At 35.4% G+C, this 16,573-nt stretch overlaps 1 protein-coding gene across 1 annotated transcript; it reads left to right on the forward strand.

The window, feature by feature from the left end:
• Nucleotides 1-13,559: 13,559 nt before the first annotated feature.
• Nucleotides 13,560-16,016, forward strand: LOC145059264 (truncated transcription factor CAULIFLOWER A-like). Its single transcript, XM_079007121.1, has 11 exons — nucleotides 13,560-13,787; nucleotides 13,913-13,966; nucleotides 14,135-14,150; nucleotides 14,281-14,348; nucleotides 14,506-14,539; nucleotides 14,642-14,703; nucleotides 14,946-15,045; nucleotides 15,192-15,242; nucleotides 15,369-15,490; nucleotides 15,580-15,704; nucleotides 15,804-16,016. Exons 1-11 carry the CDS (start codon nucleotides 13,603-13,605, stop codon nucleotides 15,878-15,880), a joined length of 894 nt encoding a protein of 297 aa, XP_078863247.1. The 5' UTR covers nucleotides 13,560-13,602; the 3' UTR covers nucleotides 15,881-16,016.
• The last annotated feature ends 557 nt before the right edge of the window (nucleotides 16,017-16,573 follow it).

Consider the following 16,573-nt stretch of genomic DNA (forward strand, 5'->3'; position numbering starts at 1 on the left):
AAGGGTTAAAACACTTGTCAAATGTAAGAGTAAAAGTTTTCTACTCTTGTACATTTGAAATTGGTAAGTTGTGATGTTTTGGATAAAACAAAGACCAACTTAGGCCAATTGTGTGAAGTGTTTGTCTTGATTAGAATCCACACTATCTCTTGGATATTTGACAAGGGAGTCTTATATGTCAAGAGGACAGTGGGAGTCTTAAAAGTCTTGAAAGTCTCAAGAACTAATCAAGAATAGAACCTGAAGTTCTTCACTAGCACACGACTTGAGGTTTACAACCTATCGTGTTGACATATTCTGTGCCCATTCCAGTAAAGTTGGCTATGCATATGAGTTCTTAGAGTTCTCAATTTGTTGCACAACAACGTGGAAGCAATGGTAGGCCCTTGAGCTGCCAGGTGGCAAGAAATTAAGATTGAGTTCAGTCCATATGAGTTTGGATTTGTCATTATCCTTGTCTTGTGACTATGATTTTGACAAATTCACATGGATAAGAACACATACACCATTAAATCTAAGTGTCATAAGGTTTCTCTCCGATTCATGAAAATGATGGTGAGGAAACACTTTCACTAAGTAGATTTTATCTAGATAGCAATTGTGATATTTGCATTCTCAAAGTCTTTAGTGGAGCGCGTGTGGTTAACCGGCACACTAATATGGACTTGTGAGAAGTGGCAAAAAGGTCTAACCATTATGATTACGGCATACCTCTTCATAACTGTTTAGACACACAAGTGTGCTATCTAAGGGAAGGTGTATGATTTTTGATAAAGTTTTATCAAAATAATCTAGTATCAGAAATCTGAACTTTGGTAAGAAAGTCAATGAAGTATTGATTCCTAGAAGTCCAGCTGATTTCTGGGTACATGTCAAAGCTAGTGGGAGCATAAGTTTTATGCTAATAATCATCATGTTAGTGGGAGCATGATAATTATGATAAGTATTGCAAGTTAGCAATGTTAATTATAGAAAAACAAAAGGTTCAATTAGGAAAGAGTTGTTTTGCTATAATTAAGGGAGAGGAAATTATGCTTCATCTCAAATCTATAAGCTTAGATCGTGAGGTTTTAATCATTTAGTCAAGGATATATATATGAATTTCATGTTGGAATGGCTCAACATAAGGAAATTCTGTATATGGGTCCATTATTTGCGTTCTAAAATTCGATTATGATTACGGCATCCCTTTTCATAATCTGAATTATGAGAACTTGGCAAATTGAAATGGAAATATTATAGCAAAAGACTGGTTTAGTCTTTATGTAAGACATCATGAATCGTGTCCCATATGCTTCGGATATAGGATCGATTACATGTGCTATATTCATCCGTTCTAAAATTTTCCAAATGCCTGAGGCATTAAGAAGGGAAAAGGTTTAGAATTGGATATGACTAAAAGGATTAAAAAATTGTCGAGGACAATCTAAGGTTTACCAAAGATTGGTTGCTCAAGGACAGTTGGAAGTATAGTGATAATTCTAGAAGGACCATATTGACATAGTCTGTAAGGAGGCAACTCTTGTGATAGTCAAAATGGAATCTGGAAATGTTTCAAAGTTAGAATTTTCAATCTGTGTAAGATTAAGGAAACTTAATGCAAGAAGAATATTTTCAAGGAGTTGATCTCCTTTGGAATACTCTGTAATGATTATTTCCAAGTCTTTATGACTTTGTGCATAATCATTACGAGAGGGTCAATGCATATAAGTTTAGAATCTAACAGATTTCAGTAAATGGCATGAATTTGGAATTCTTGCAATTGCGGTAAGGATTTGGGAGTGTGAAAAGAGAATCATTGAAGTAATGTTCAATTGATCTAGTTCACAAAGTAAAGATCATAGACAAACATAGTATGCATACTTGGTGTATGGCATGACTAGTGGTTAAGAAAACATAGTGTACATGCTTGGAGCATGGGACAACTATTGTTTTAAATTCAAGAATAAAGTTGATAGCTGAAACAGTATACAATGAATAAAGTGTAATCATATGGTGATAAATAAAAGGTGTTTTATTTATGTTCAAAGGGTTTTTGATACCATATTGGATTCAATTATTATTGTGTTTCAATTTGCATGTTTTGACTTCCCGAATAAACTAGGTTATTCTTCCGGAATGACTAAGTTATTCAAACCATCCACAGTCGGTCATATGTTGGAAGTAGATGTGAATTAAGACTGTCATGGGTTGGCTTGTAGAAGTCTAAGGTGTTGGACAAAGGGCTATAACACTCATGAGTGCTCATAAGTTCTGAGTATTGGATTCAACCCGCGCTCATTGGAATCACTTCATGGATTTTATCACGAGTGATCATGAGACGATAATATCTTATATTCTTCAAACCTAGAGATATGAGTTGTTACTATGAGTTGATAGTACATTGATTGCACGAAATCGCATTTGGTAACTCGGTGCTATAAAATGTGCCTTTGTGTATGATTCAACAAGTAGTAGAACAAGCCATATGAGTCGAAGTTTATCCATTCCTTTTACCTTCGGGATAAAAGCGATATCTGTGGGCCCCTCGATGATTTGATGATGACAAATGGAAGTGCTCGGCCGGGCCAGGACTGATTTGATTTGTTCAATTAGTCGGTCGTCATAAATCGCAAATCGGGAAACAACAAATGGACAGAGAGAATGATTATAATCCATGTCTCAGTCCATATGATATCTAGAATGGAGGAATATATGATCTCTTATCTAATGGACAAGTCATTGACAAAGGTCAGAGTTCATCTACAAGGTCAGAGTTCGACAGAAGCTTTTGAGAGCTACGATTGCCAGTTGGTTCCTGAAGTCATACGCAATAATAGTTTTAGACTTATCCAAGTGGGAGACTGTTGGATTAATGTCTAAGTCCATAACTATAATTGGTAAGACTTGACCCGACCCGGCATGGTCCATTTGGGTTGCATACCATCATGCACTTGGATAGACTATAATGAGAGAAATAAGACACTTATGGTTATTAATATATTATAAGTTCTAGTATATTAATAATAAGAATAATAAGATTATTTAATTAGTATTGATCAAGAATTAATCTAGGATTAATTAAGTGATCAAAAGAAGACTAATTAAATATATGGGTTGATTGTGTAAATCATCCATACTTGTATAGTGGGCTAATGCTCCATGGATAATCAAGTTGGGCTAAAACCCATAGGATGGTCCATGGATGCTCCATGGTGTATTTGTACCCATGGATCATGGAAATGAAAGGCCATGTCAATTAGGGTTTACATGGTGTAACCCTAACTATATAAGCATCTTATTCTTGACCAAAATCAGCCACTAGCTAGTGAAGTGAAAGGGCTAGCCGATTTCATGAGTTGTAGAATTCTCTCAAGTTATTTCTAAGTGTTTTGGTGATTGTGATTCCATTTGAGGTGTCACACTTGGGGCACTAGGCACTCAAGCTTCATGAAGACTTTCTACATCAAAAAGGTATGTATTATATCTTGTTACACTCATTGTTTTTGTATGCTAGATTAGGATAATACCTTGGAAGTTCTTATTTGCATGTATAATAGAGAAAACATAGATCCAAGGTATTTAGGGTTGCATGTACACTTAGGAGTGTTAGAATGCTCAAAACCCAACACTTTCAGGGTCGGATTTGGGTGCCGTTTGTGGGCGGAACGCGTACCATCTTGATGGAGGAGGCGCATAGATCGAGGTTTTCGATCCATCCTGGGGCCACTAAGATTGTATTTGGACCTAAAGAGAGAGTATCGGTGGCCCTGTATGAAGAGGGATGTTGCATGGTTCGTTGAGAGGTGTTTGACCTGTCGCAGGGTTAAGGCCGAGAACCAGAGACCGTATGGTAAGTTGCAGCCGTTGGAAGTTCCCGAGTTGAGGTGGTAACACATTACCATGGATTTTATCACCAAATTGTCGAGGACTGCTAGGGGCGTCGATGCAATTTGGGTGATTGTAGACAGATTGATGAAGAGCGCTCACTTCCTTGCTATCAGTGAGAGCTCTTCCGCTGAGAGGTTGGCAAAGTTGTACGTGAAAGAGGTGGTATCACGGCATGGAGTTCCGATCTCGATCGTCTCAGATCGAGATGTGCGTTTCACTTCTAGGTTCTGGAAGACATTTCATGAGGAGTTGGGTACGAGGCTGCATTTTAGCACTACATACCACCCACAGACCGACGGGCAGAGCGAGCGGACGATTCATACACTCGAGGACATGCTTCGAAGATGTGTACTGGACTTCCGAGGGAGTTGGGACACATTTTTGCCTTTGGTTGAGTTAGTGCGGATTCTTATCAAGACAAACACTACACACAATTGGTCTTAGTTGGTCTTTGTCTTATTCAAGACATCACAACTTACCAATTTCAAACGTGTAAGAGTGAGAAAAACATTTTTCTACTCCACATTTGATGAGTGTGTTAAAACCTTCTTAAGATGTGTCACTCAAGTCACAATCTTAGAGTATGACTCTAAAAATTGAGTTTGGAATGAAGTATGACTCATCCTTTTTTATTTCAACAATTTATGATTCCTCTTCTTAGCCATATGTAATGCCCGTAAATCCGGGCTAGTCAATTTAGAGACGATAAGCGTTAAAAATGACTTTTTGATAGAAGAGTGTTAATCCTAACCAAGTTGTAGTATATGTCACAAGGTTTCCGTACATATAAAGAACACTGAAATGCGAGTTATAACAAAGAAGTTATGACCTGTCGAAGTTTCGCGACAGATTAGGCAAGACGATGTAGGACGTAAATAGTGAATTTACGATAGAGCAATTTTTAGCCTTATCAATCTAAACAAAAGTTGTAGAATACGTTAAACCAAGAGCATGCATACAAGGAACGCCCAAATTTGACTTCGTATGGGAAGTTATGATTTTTCTAAGTTTCAGCTTAGTAGTATGCAACCCAAAACTCGATATTGAGATCGAGTGGTTTCTAGCCGGAACAATCTAAACGAGAATCGAAGGTCTCGTCGATAGTAGTTCAACGGTAAAAAGACAGACGAAAACGGACGTCAGATAAAGAAGTTATGAATTTCTAACGGAGTTTTCCTGTCCCGGCCTACTAAAAATAATATAATAAAAATATAGTCAAAATTAGCCGACAGAGTCTAAATGAGAGTTGTAGAGCATAATCTCACCTACACGTGCATATAAAGAACGTCGAAAACGGAGCTCGTATGCGAAAGATATGAATTTTTGAAGTTAGAGGCACGAACCCCGACACTGTGTCAGAGTTCACGACGTGAACATAGGGTTCACGTCTTCACGATGTGAACTCAAAGATGACGTCTCCTGGAGCTTGACAAACCCAAGTTACAATGACGCACCTGATGACGACTGAACTCATGACGTGAATATTTGATATTCACGACGTGAATCAAGAAAATCAGCCCTATAAATAGAAATCAAAGGGCAGCCGATTTTGGTTGCTAATTCCTTCACTCTCTCACTCCCTATACCCTCTCTAGCTGTCTTGAAGTACCCCCGAATCCCCGATATCACCCCGAAACCCGAAGCAAGTCCCGAAGCCCCGAAGATCCCGAGAAGAAAAGAGTTTCGAGCCGAAACTCTGCCTGCGAGAAGCCCGGTTTTTTGGAAGATATCCCGGTCACATCAAAAGAATAGTACTTGAAGAGCCGTAGTGTTGTCCGAGCATCGTCTAATCAAGTGAGTGTATAGTTAGTTTCTTCTAACACATAGATATAAAGTATTTGCTATGAAATACATGTTATGTTTATATATATATATATATATATATATATATATATATATATATATATATATATTATGTTTTTACTTGAGATGGATGTTGAATGAATGTTTTATATAGGTTTTTAAATGGTTTAAACTGTATATGAAATTTTTATGTACAAATATGTTGGGTAGAACATGGATAGACAAAATAGTTGGTGTGTGATGAAGGATGAGTTTGAGGATGAGACGAAAGATGATATAGATCATGAGACGAGGGTGACAGGTGAAAAATCAGTGAAACCTATACCCAAATGATGGCCCCGTCATTCAGCAGAGTTGGGATGACAACCACAAACTATTCTAGACAGTCTTGTGGAACACCAGCAGGCACGCAACTTGTAGCTGTTGTGAACTTGATGTTTATTGGTGTACTCTAAAAACCCTGGCAGCTATGGACTTAGTGCCTTATAGAAGTATGATGGTAGCTATGGATTTAGTACTGTGTAGATGAACGATGGTAGCTATGGATTTAGTACAGTGTATATGAACGATGGTAGCTATGGATTTAGTCCTGTGTAGATGAACCTTGGTAGCTATGGATTTAGTACTGTGTAGATGAACCTCGGGCACCAATGGACTTTGTGCCAATTCCTTAGGTCAATCCTTAGGAATGAATGAGTGAATGATAGTTGATTCTTAGGGTAAAACCTTAAGAAATAAAGAAGATAATGGGGATGGGTAATTAGGTTGATTGTTTGACGATTAAATATAATAATTATATTATTGTGGGTTGAATACCCCATATGCTCACTAGGCTCTCAAGTCTGACTTACTCAGTTTCTTTGTATTACAGGTAGTGGCGCGAGAGCATAAGTTGGATGACTTATCAAGATATTTTGGATTATACATCAGTAGTTGTGAATAACTGTTGTAAGGTCTATTTTGTACTGTTTATGCTTTTGGTCTGTATCGGAACATGGCATCCCAAGATTTTTGTTATATAATGCAAAATACATTTCTTTAAAGAAATGCTTTGATAAATTCTTATCACATTTTGTTTTGGGAACAAATTCCGCAACATTTTTCTTCAAACGATTACTCTGATTTTAAAACAAAGCATAAAAAAATCGGTCTTTTCTGGCCGTGAAATTGGGTATGTCACACCATACTAGTGCACTAAGTACATCTTTAAAGGTTCAATTGTGATATGGTTTCATAATCAATAAGTTGATCATAAAACATGATACTAAAGTACTCTCCCATCTTTTCTGATTGGAGAAACTTTTATCTTTCTGCCTATTTGATTCTTCTTATTCGTTCTGTCATTCATTGAAACTTTTCAATGATTCAAAATTATACTTAAACTTGTAAGCATAACCAGATTTACTATACTTCTAGTAAATCATGAGGAATAATCTTATTGTTCTTTGTGTTGGACTTGACTAGTGCACAACATTGTGTACCAATTCTCCCAGTCCTTCACTTGACTCTTTCTCAAGGAATAAGTCTTAATTTTCCAAATATGAAGGTTCTCATTCATCATATAATACAAGTTGTATGATTCCAAGTTTCTGTCCAATTGAAACTCGGGCGACAACAATCTTTCCTTATTTGGTAAATTCTTGACATTAGCACAAATAACATAACTTAGAATCACATCCATTTCAACATTTCTAAAATAGAAATAAACATAAATTTTCATACATACCATTGCAAGGAAATATAAATAAGACAAAAAAAACAAAAAATTCTTTTATTTATAAAAGGTGCGGAAAAACTTGTCCTTACAATGCAGTTCAAATGAGAACTATGCTATTACATATTCCTTAGCAATCTATCATAACTCTAAGCAGCAGTTCAAAAATCCGATCATCGAATCATGCGATTGAAATCCATATCTTCGCGATCAGACTCAGCCTGCTTCTTCCTTTAAGCTTCCTTTCTTCTCTTCAATCCTACAAAACACCAAATGTAATCTTATCACATAATATATTTAGAATCTCCAAATAGGAAAATAGATTTAGATAGTGGATTTTACCTGAAGTAGAGTCATACAGCTTGACTCTCCCATCTCTTAGATCTCTCAGGTAGTCAGGGCAGCTTCGTAACCAATGCCCCCTCTTTTGGTATTAGAAACATATGGATTCTTCTGGAATGGTACACGGGACTATCTTAGATTCAGCCTTTCTCTTGTGTAGAGAAAACTTTACTGGATTTTCAATGTTGCCATTGCCCAAAGAAGGTTGGGATATTGATTTGATGCACAAAAATAATTTCTGATTTAGCAGCAATAAGCAAATAAGTCAAATCAATGAGGGTCACGTCATGTTCCATCATGTAGTACTCTCTAACAAACTTACCATATGAATCAGGAAGTGAGTAAAGAACCAAGTCAACGCCCAACTTCCCCGAGACATCTACGTCCAACATTCCCAATCTATCAATATGCAACTTCATATCCAAGACATGAGCGCATACCGACTTTCCATCTTCGTGTCTTTTCGCCAATAGGGCTTGAGTGACCTTGAACTTTTCAAGTCTTTGAACACGTGGGTCAGGGAGAATTATTGGAGGAGGTGGAGGAAGTGAAACATGATTTCATTTCCACAATCCAATCGTGGAACATCATCTTCATGTAAAAAACTTTTTCCAACGGATTTTGGAAGACCATAGTTGATAGATTTTGACATCTGCAAAATGGGAGAAAATTCAAGTAAGTTGATTGAGTTCTTAATAAAACACCCAAATGAGATATTAAGGCTAGTGCCCAACACAATATTCTATAATTTGGAAGAGGGATTCCGTAATCCAAATTGCAGAACATTTGAAGGTAGGTAAATGACGATTTACCAATTTCCACCATGAAAAACGAAAAGGAAATTGAAGTTTTAAATGAATTGAAACTCCTAGATCTTATGAGATTCATTGAAATTTTCAATGGCATGTTTAAATCTCGAGTGTTCCCTTCGTTTGTGACTGGGATGCCGAGGATCACAAACAAGTTGTGGATAGCCATGCAAATATACATGGTGCCCCCAATGTTACAGTCACTTAATCGACGTGCCAGTTAACCACACACACTCCATCAATCTATGACAAACATTGAGTCACCCTTTGCCACCTTTTCTTAGATCCCAATTAGTGTGCCGGTTAACCACACACACTCCACTAATGTCTTAGCGAAGGTACAAAGTGTAATTTCATGGAATAGCACCAACTCCACCTTTTTCCTAAAGTAACTAAGATTTAGGAATTTATAAAAGTGTTTAGTTACTTCGTTTTTCATTATACTTACAATGGAAGGTTGCGTCTTATCCTACCTGTTCGGCTAACGACCCTCCACTAGTCAAGAGTGCGGTGGGTAAGAGTGGATACCCATTCAATCGCCATTTTGTAGGCAATTTCCTTAAACAACCCTTATAGACCAACTTCGTGAATGAGGTCTACTAACGATAAGACTGACATTTACTTATTCATATATAATATTAGACTTTTAATTTTATATATAGTATAAGGGTGTATTTTACACTTTTAAAATACTAGGTGGTCTAACTTAATAAATTATACTTTTAATTTAATTAAATATAAACCATATCATTATGGATTTATTAACTCTCTTTTACCTATACATTTGATTAACTTAACAAAACCATAAGGGTGTAATTCGAACTTTTCAAAAAAAAAAACTAGGGTTTTAGACTTTAATATTTCAAAATTAAACTTTTAATCAAAATTTTAAATTCCAAAACTTGAGGACAAATTTTGAAACTTTTCCAAAATATTAGGGTTTAGAATTTAAATATTTCAAAATTAAACCTTTTAATCAAAAAATTAAATTCCAAAACTTGAGGGCAAGTTTTGAAACTTTTCAAAACTATCTAGATCAAATTATAAATAATTCAATTAATCAAATAATTGGTGATTATCTAAATTTGACCTAATTCAATTTTATGGCAAGATAATCCAGTCAAATAAATCAAGTTTATTATTTAAGGCAATGATTATCTAATAAATTGACAATTATCTACTATTTTGGCAAGGATAATCACTCCAAATCAATAAAAATCGGATTTTATCAATTAAAAACGTTTTTGGTAATTATCCCACAGCAAAACAGTTCAAAAACCCAAAAAATTTGGCATCTGATACTCCGACTCGTCGAGCAAACATTGGACTCGTCGGCATACCCGATTCATCATATCCATGAATACAGCAGGAGCATTTGTTAAACCAAACGGCATAAAAAGGAATTCATAATTCCCATATCGAGTACGAAAAGCAGTCTTCAGTACATCCTGCTCGTGAACTTTCAATTCATGATAGCCAGATCTTAAATCAATCTTCGAGAAATAGCTAACACCCTGAAGTTGATCAAATAAATCATCAATGTGAGGTAGTGGGTACTTTTTCTTGATAGTCACCTTATTCAGCTCACGATAATCAATGCACATCCGCATCGATCCGTCCTTCTTCTTGATAAACAATATCGGAGCACCTCAGGGAGAGGTACTCGGTCGGATAAAGCCTTTGTCAAGTAATTTCTGCAGTTGGATCATCATTTCTTTCATCTCTGCTGGCACGAGACGATAAGGAGTCTTTGCAATCGGAGCAGCACCAGGCACAAGGTCAATTCGAAATTCTACTTGCCTGTCTGGAGGAAGTCCAGGCAAGTTATCGGGGAAAACATCAGGATATTCATTAACAACGGGAACATCATTTACCGTTTTCTTCTCCTCCTTTGAGTTACCCCTAAAATACCCATACACACAACAATACACATACAATAACAAACAACATACTATGGTTCCAATCATCCATCGGGATGGAATACCCCAAGCCCTCAACCATCGGATTGGAATGCCCACATACTACGAGTCCAATCATCCTCGGGATGGAATACTCTCAGCCCACAACCATCGGGTTGGAATGCCCACACATAATACATATATAACAGATACTATGGGTCCAATCATCCATCGGGATGGAATACCCCAGACCCCTCAACCATCGGGTTAAAATGCCAACATAGTATGAGTTCCATCAACTGTTGGGTTGGAATACCCCAGGCCCTCAACCATCGAGTTGGAATGCCAACATACTATGGGTCCAATCAACCATCGGGTTGGAATACCCCTGGCCCTCAACCATCGGGTTGGAATGCCCACATACTACAAGTCTAATCATCCTCGGGATGGAATACTCTCGGCCCACAACCATCGGATTGGAATGCCCGCATAACCAATGAAACATGTGCACCTATCAGATAATCATATAACAGTCTATAAAGACAACATACTAGGGTCCTATCATCCTCTGGATGGAATACCCTCAACTACTAATCAATCATGTGCACATATAACAGGTAATCTCCTACCAACATACAGACAGACAGACCAAACTACAGGTCACTAGACATAACCACATCCGATCTACCAAGATATCGATCTAACAAATCATACTAGCATATAATCATCCTATCTACCAGGATACCAAGTTAACATATCACAATAGTAACAATCCCAAATAACAAATCAAAGGTCTAGCCTTGGTGCCTTAGACCCTTGAGTACAGTGAGCATAACTCACCTCGCAAGTAGTGTCAAAGTACCGAAAACCTATAATCGCTACCTCACCGGAAATCCCGAACTATCACATAATAAATACCAAGTCATTACAAAACATAACAATCTTGACTAAGGATCTACACAATCCATCATGTCCATTCTCTTTATTGGGCCAAGGTCCAATGCCAATTCCATAACCTTGAAAGTCCTTATGCAAAACCCATCATTGGCCCAATTTACCAAATTGGGCCCAACTCCCTAATTGGGCCTAATTCCAAGATCCATTATCAAAACTTGGCCCAAAAAATTATATTCATAAAGTCCAGCAAAGGCCCAAATCCAACTAGTCCATAAACAACCCAAAACCCGAAGCCCAAATGCCAAAGGCCCAACAGAGGACATACGCAGGGCGTACTCATCCTGATGTTGACCACCATCGGGGTGGTTGACCTAGTACGCTGGGTGTACTGAATTTACGTTGGGCGTACTTAGAGGTTTGCCAAAATCTGAATAAGTGCTTAATGGCTTAAGCACTTAAGCCCAAACTTCAGATCCAGTGACCAAATATGCGTAGGACCCATAAAGTCACAGACTTTATCACTTTATACGTCCAGAAAGCTATTAATACTTCGTCTTAATCCATTAAGACCTTCCCACTCCATGCACGAGACATCTTAAGCCATTGGGACCTTATTTTTATCACTCAAAACCCCTTCAAGAGTATCAAAGGATAACTCATTTCGTCAAAATCATAACATGCACCATTTTGGGACTTTTGGGACAAGAATGCTTCTATAAAGCTAAAATGACTAGATCTATCTAAAACAAGTATAAAGTTCCAAGCTTTTTTCCTTCTGGAGCTTCTAGGGTACAAACCAACTTCAGAGCTACAAGCTTGATCTTATTCTCCAACTCCTAGATGCAACACCTTCTTCTTAAAACACTCAAGAAACACTCAATACGCTCAAACACTCAACGAACTGGTTAGGGTTTGGGGAAAAGGACTCTAAGCAGTGGAGTTTGGGAGTAATGGAGGCTTTTGAGCTCATAATGTTGCTTATATAGCCCCCAAACTCTAAATATTAGGGTTTCCTTCTGACATGAGTACGCCCAGCGTACTAAAGCGCGCCTAGTACGCTCGGCGTACCCTTATGTACGCGCAACGTACTCCTTCTGATCCCAAAATTGTAATGTAGCCCTTAGACTTTTCATGGCTTCACACTTCCATCCCCAGGGACTATAAATGGCAAATCTTGGGATGTTACACTAATAAATCTTTTTAACTTTGGGTTTTGTTTCCTTACGTATGGCTAGTTGCGCTTAATATAAAACAAAATGTTATGTAAAACATATTGAAGACTTAATAGAGTCCTTTATGGACAAATTAGATAATGATTAAAGAGGTGAAAATAGACCCAAATTCAAAAGAACATAAATTTTGTTCCATCAAGAGTTTCAAGGCCCACCATATATAGATGGGAGGAGACATTTCCACTCATGTTAATTATTCATCCACTTTAAAACAAAGTGTTTTGACTTTTTTACCTTTCATTTCAATTATAAAGATAGAATAATAATGAGGGGATAAAAGTCAAAACATAATTTTTTAAGTGGATGGATCAAAAACAAAAGTGGAAATAACACCTCCCTCCCCCTCTGTGTGTGTGTGTGTGTATATATATATATATATATATATATATATATATATATATATAATTCTGCCCTTATCTTTTAGGTTCTCTTACTCTTAACATAAAGTTTAGTATAGTTTAAATGGAACTTAATAAACCAACTTATCGTATATATATATAAATGTTGAAGTTTGATTCCATTTATAGATGAAGTAATTTCTATTGAAAAATTATCCTAAAAGTCTATACATTCAACATAAGTTACCTTTGATGACTAAATTCCAAAGTTACAATACAATAAATTTATATCTAATACTCTCATTTCTAGTGTAAAATTTGTGCCCGTATGAAAAGCATGAATCTTATACAAAGTTCATGAATTTATGGTGTGCAAGCCCGCAAACCATGACTTTTAAGATTCGATTCATGGACCACAACAAATTTGGTCACGCGTTCGGAACCTGATCTACGAACATGGCTTGCTTTTCATGCTTAGTAGCTAATATTGAATATTTTAGTATTTATTTTCGCTAGGTGACACCAACGACCACCGCCACCTCTATCTCTCTCATATGTCACCTTGCCTAGTAGTGACAAAACTCCATTGCATAAATCTCTTCACATTCATCACCCTCCTCATTACTTCACCTCTTCCTTTCTTAATTCTTCTCAACTACACACATTATCAGAAGAAATTGATCATTCTATGAATAAACAATGGGGAGAGTAAAATTACAGATCAAGAAAATAGAAAATTCAACAAATAGGCAAGTTACTTTCTCAAAAAGAAGAAATGGGTTGATCAAGAAAGCCTATGAGCTATCTGTTCTATGTGATGTGGATGTTGCTCTCATCATGTTTTCTCCCTCCGGAAGAGCTAGCATTTTCTCTGGAAGTAAAAGGTAAAAAGATCAACCTTTAATGCAAAATAAATCCCCTTTTGAGCATATATTTTGTGTTGTTTTTTAGATTTATTCTAACCACCCATTGATTATTTTCCTAAAATTCTTTTTTGGGTGTTGGATAGTATCGAAGAAATTATGGCCCGATACATAAATCTTCCCGATCATGAAAGAGGAAGGTATGCATTAAGTAATTTCAATGTTTTAATTAATTTTTTCCTATATATTTGTTTGGTATGAATGATTCTTCTTTGGATTTTAACTTTTTCTACTATTTGTGTTTGTGCACTTTGTTTTGCTTGTAATCTAATTTGGATCCATATTGATGCATCAAAAACTATCTGAAGGTTGCAAAACCAAGAGGTACATATTTTTACTCATTTGGTTGTCACAAATTTACCATACTACTATAGTAATATGATAGTATGGAGTAGTAAATAAAAAGCTATAAACTTTGGATCAAATGAGCTAATTCGATCTATATTTAAAGCAGTACCTGGAAAAGGCTTTAGGAAAGTTGAGAAGAGAAGCACAAGATTACCGTATTCAAAACCAAGCCAGGTTTTTCCTTTGTTTCTAAAATCACAATTGAATACATCATTCTTATTACTTATATTTTCCTTCTCTACTTATTTTGTTCCGGGTATTTCAAAATTAATGATGTTGATTTTTTTGACTAAAGCTTATAACTTTACTAACTTATTTAATTTGATCACAGAAGTATCCTATCAAATGCAGATTCACAATTTGAGGTACATCATATTGTAGCCAGTCTATTTTATAGAGATTTTTGGTTGTTTCATTACCAGCCATGAATCATTGCAATATTATAACTGTATTTTACATTGTTACAGGGAATTCAAAAAGAAATCATCCGATGCAAGTCCCAAATGATAGAAATGGAAAAGCGTCTCAGGTAAATATCTTTATGTTATTTGAAGTTATCTCATGAGAATGTTATATCAATTAATTCTTATGTAACTCAAGTCAATATACAATTTACATTACTAGAAAATAAATTTATGTAACTCATACTTAATTAAATTTATCTTGTTTATAACTCAGTTATAAAAAAACAACACATGTTATTAGTGTAATTATCATGTAACTTTGTTAAAAGTTTAATGGATAAATCTTTCTTATGATGTATGTGTGTAGGATGTTTGAAGGGGATCCTTCTGAAATTACAGCGTTGTGTGAAGCTGAGTATCGGGAAGAAGTTCTTCAGGAGACTCTGAAACGTGTTCGTCTTCGCAAGGTACATGTGTACATAACATGATCATATTATGTTGATTCAAATGTGTTTATATATATATATATATATATATATATATATATATATATATATATATATATATATAATGAATATAAATCTAATTTGATCTCTTTGTTTCAATTAACTAGCAAGTTCTAGTTGAGAAGTATAACTCTGCGGATGCAGAATCTACTACACAGGTATGTTTACACAACTTTGAAAGATAAAAGAAATAAAACTAAAATGATATATATATATATATATATATATATATATATATATATATATATATATATAATTTGTTAAATTTATTTCTCGGTTTATAGGGCATAAACATTAATAACATGGTTACTACAAACCCAAGCAACATGTTTGACTGGCTTCCACCGAGAGAACCTCAAGTGCAGATCATGAATTTTATGAACTTCAATGGGATTCTTCCTCATAGGTGATTGTAAATATATGTATAAGTTGTTATGAACTTCAACAATGTTGAATGTCTTAAGAAAATTTATTCTTTTTAACCCTTCTATGCAGACAAAATGAGAATGTAAACCGAGCTAATGTGATTGATAATGATAACAATGTGAATGTTCAACGATCTGAGTTTGGACAAGTTATTGATATGAATCTATCTCCATGGACACAATTCTATCCCTCTGGTATATATGCTTGTTACACTTCCTTTATTTTATTTGCACAAATATACCGATTAAATTTTTAAAAATGAATCCATCATAACTCTTCTATTTGGCATGTAGGAAGTGGCCCTATGATGATGACACAACCTGGAGAACGGTCATTCAATGAAAATTTCCTACCGCAATTTTCTCCATGAAGTCAAATTAGAAGCGTTAATTATATTTCCTCCCAACAGTTTTCTCCATAAAAATCAAAGTAGAAGTGTTAATCTTTGATAATTTCCTGTCGTATTATGTTTTTATATTTTCTGATGTCATTTTAGAATGATGAACTCTAAGCTATATGTATATATATATATATATATATATATATATATATATATATATATATATATATTATTTTAATTCGTATTCATATGGTTCTTGAATGCTTCATTGATGCATAAATAGAGACTCCTTAAAAGATTCCAACACAAATTTTAGGGTCAAAACTGGTTAAAAACTTATCTTTTTAAATAGACAATTAAGCTATACAAATATGAGCAAAAAAAGCTAAACATATTTCTAACTTTTATATTTCCTTTTTAAAAACTAAGAGTTAGTATATTGGAGCTAATAACAATGTTTGTTTGCATAACTTATCTTATTTACAGAAAAAGTGACCAGCAGCAACATAGAGAAAAGACACAAACATCAAACTAATTCACCTTTGATCATAACATTGCACCATTGATTGATGGATTAAAACTCATTTAAAGCACACATGATTTTGACTTCTTTAAAATTTATGTTACATTGCAAATGTTTTATTTACACATGTAACGAGTATTCTTCTTGGATTATAATCCTTTGGATTAGCCATTTGCATCAAGATACCTATTGACAACCAA

This window comes from Lactuca serriola, chromosome 6 (assembly GCF_051521515.1).
Source record: "Lactuca serriola cultivar US96UC23 chromosome 6, Lser_US96UC23_V15, whole genome shotgun sequence".
Lineage (NCBI taxonomy): Eukaryota > Viridiplantae > Streptophyta > Magnoliopsida > Asterales > Asteraceae > Lactuca > Lactuca serriola.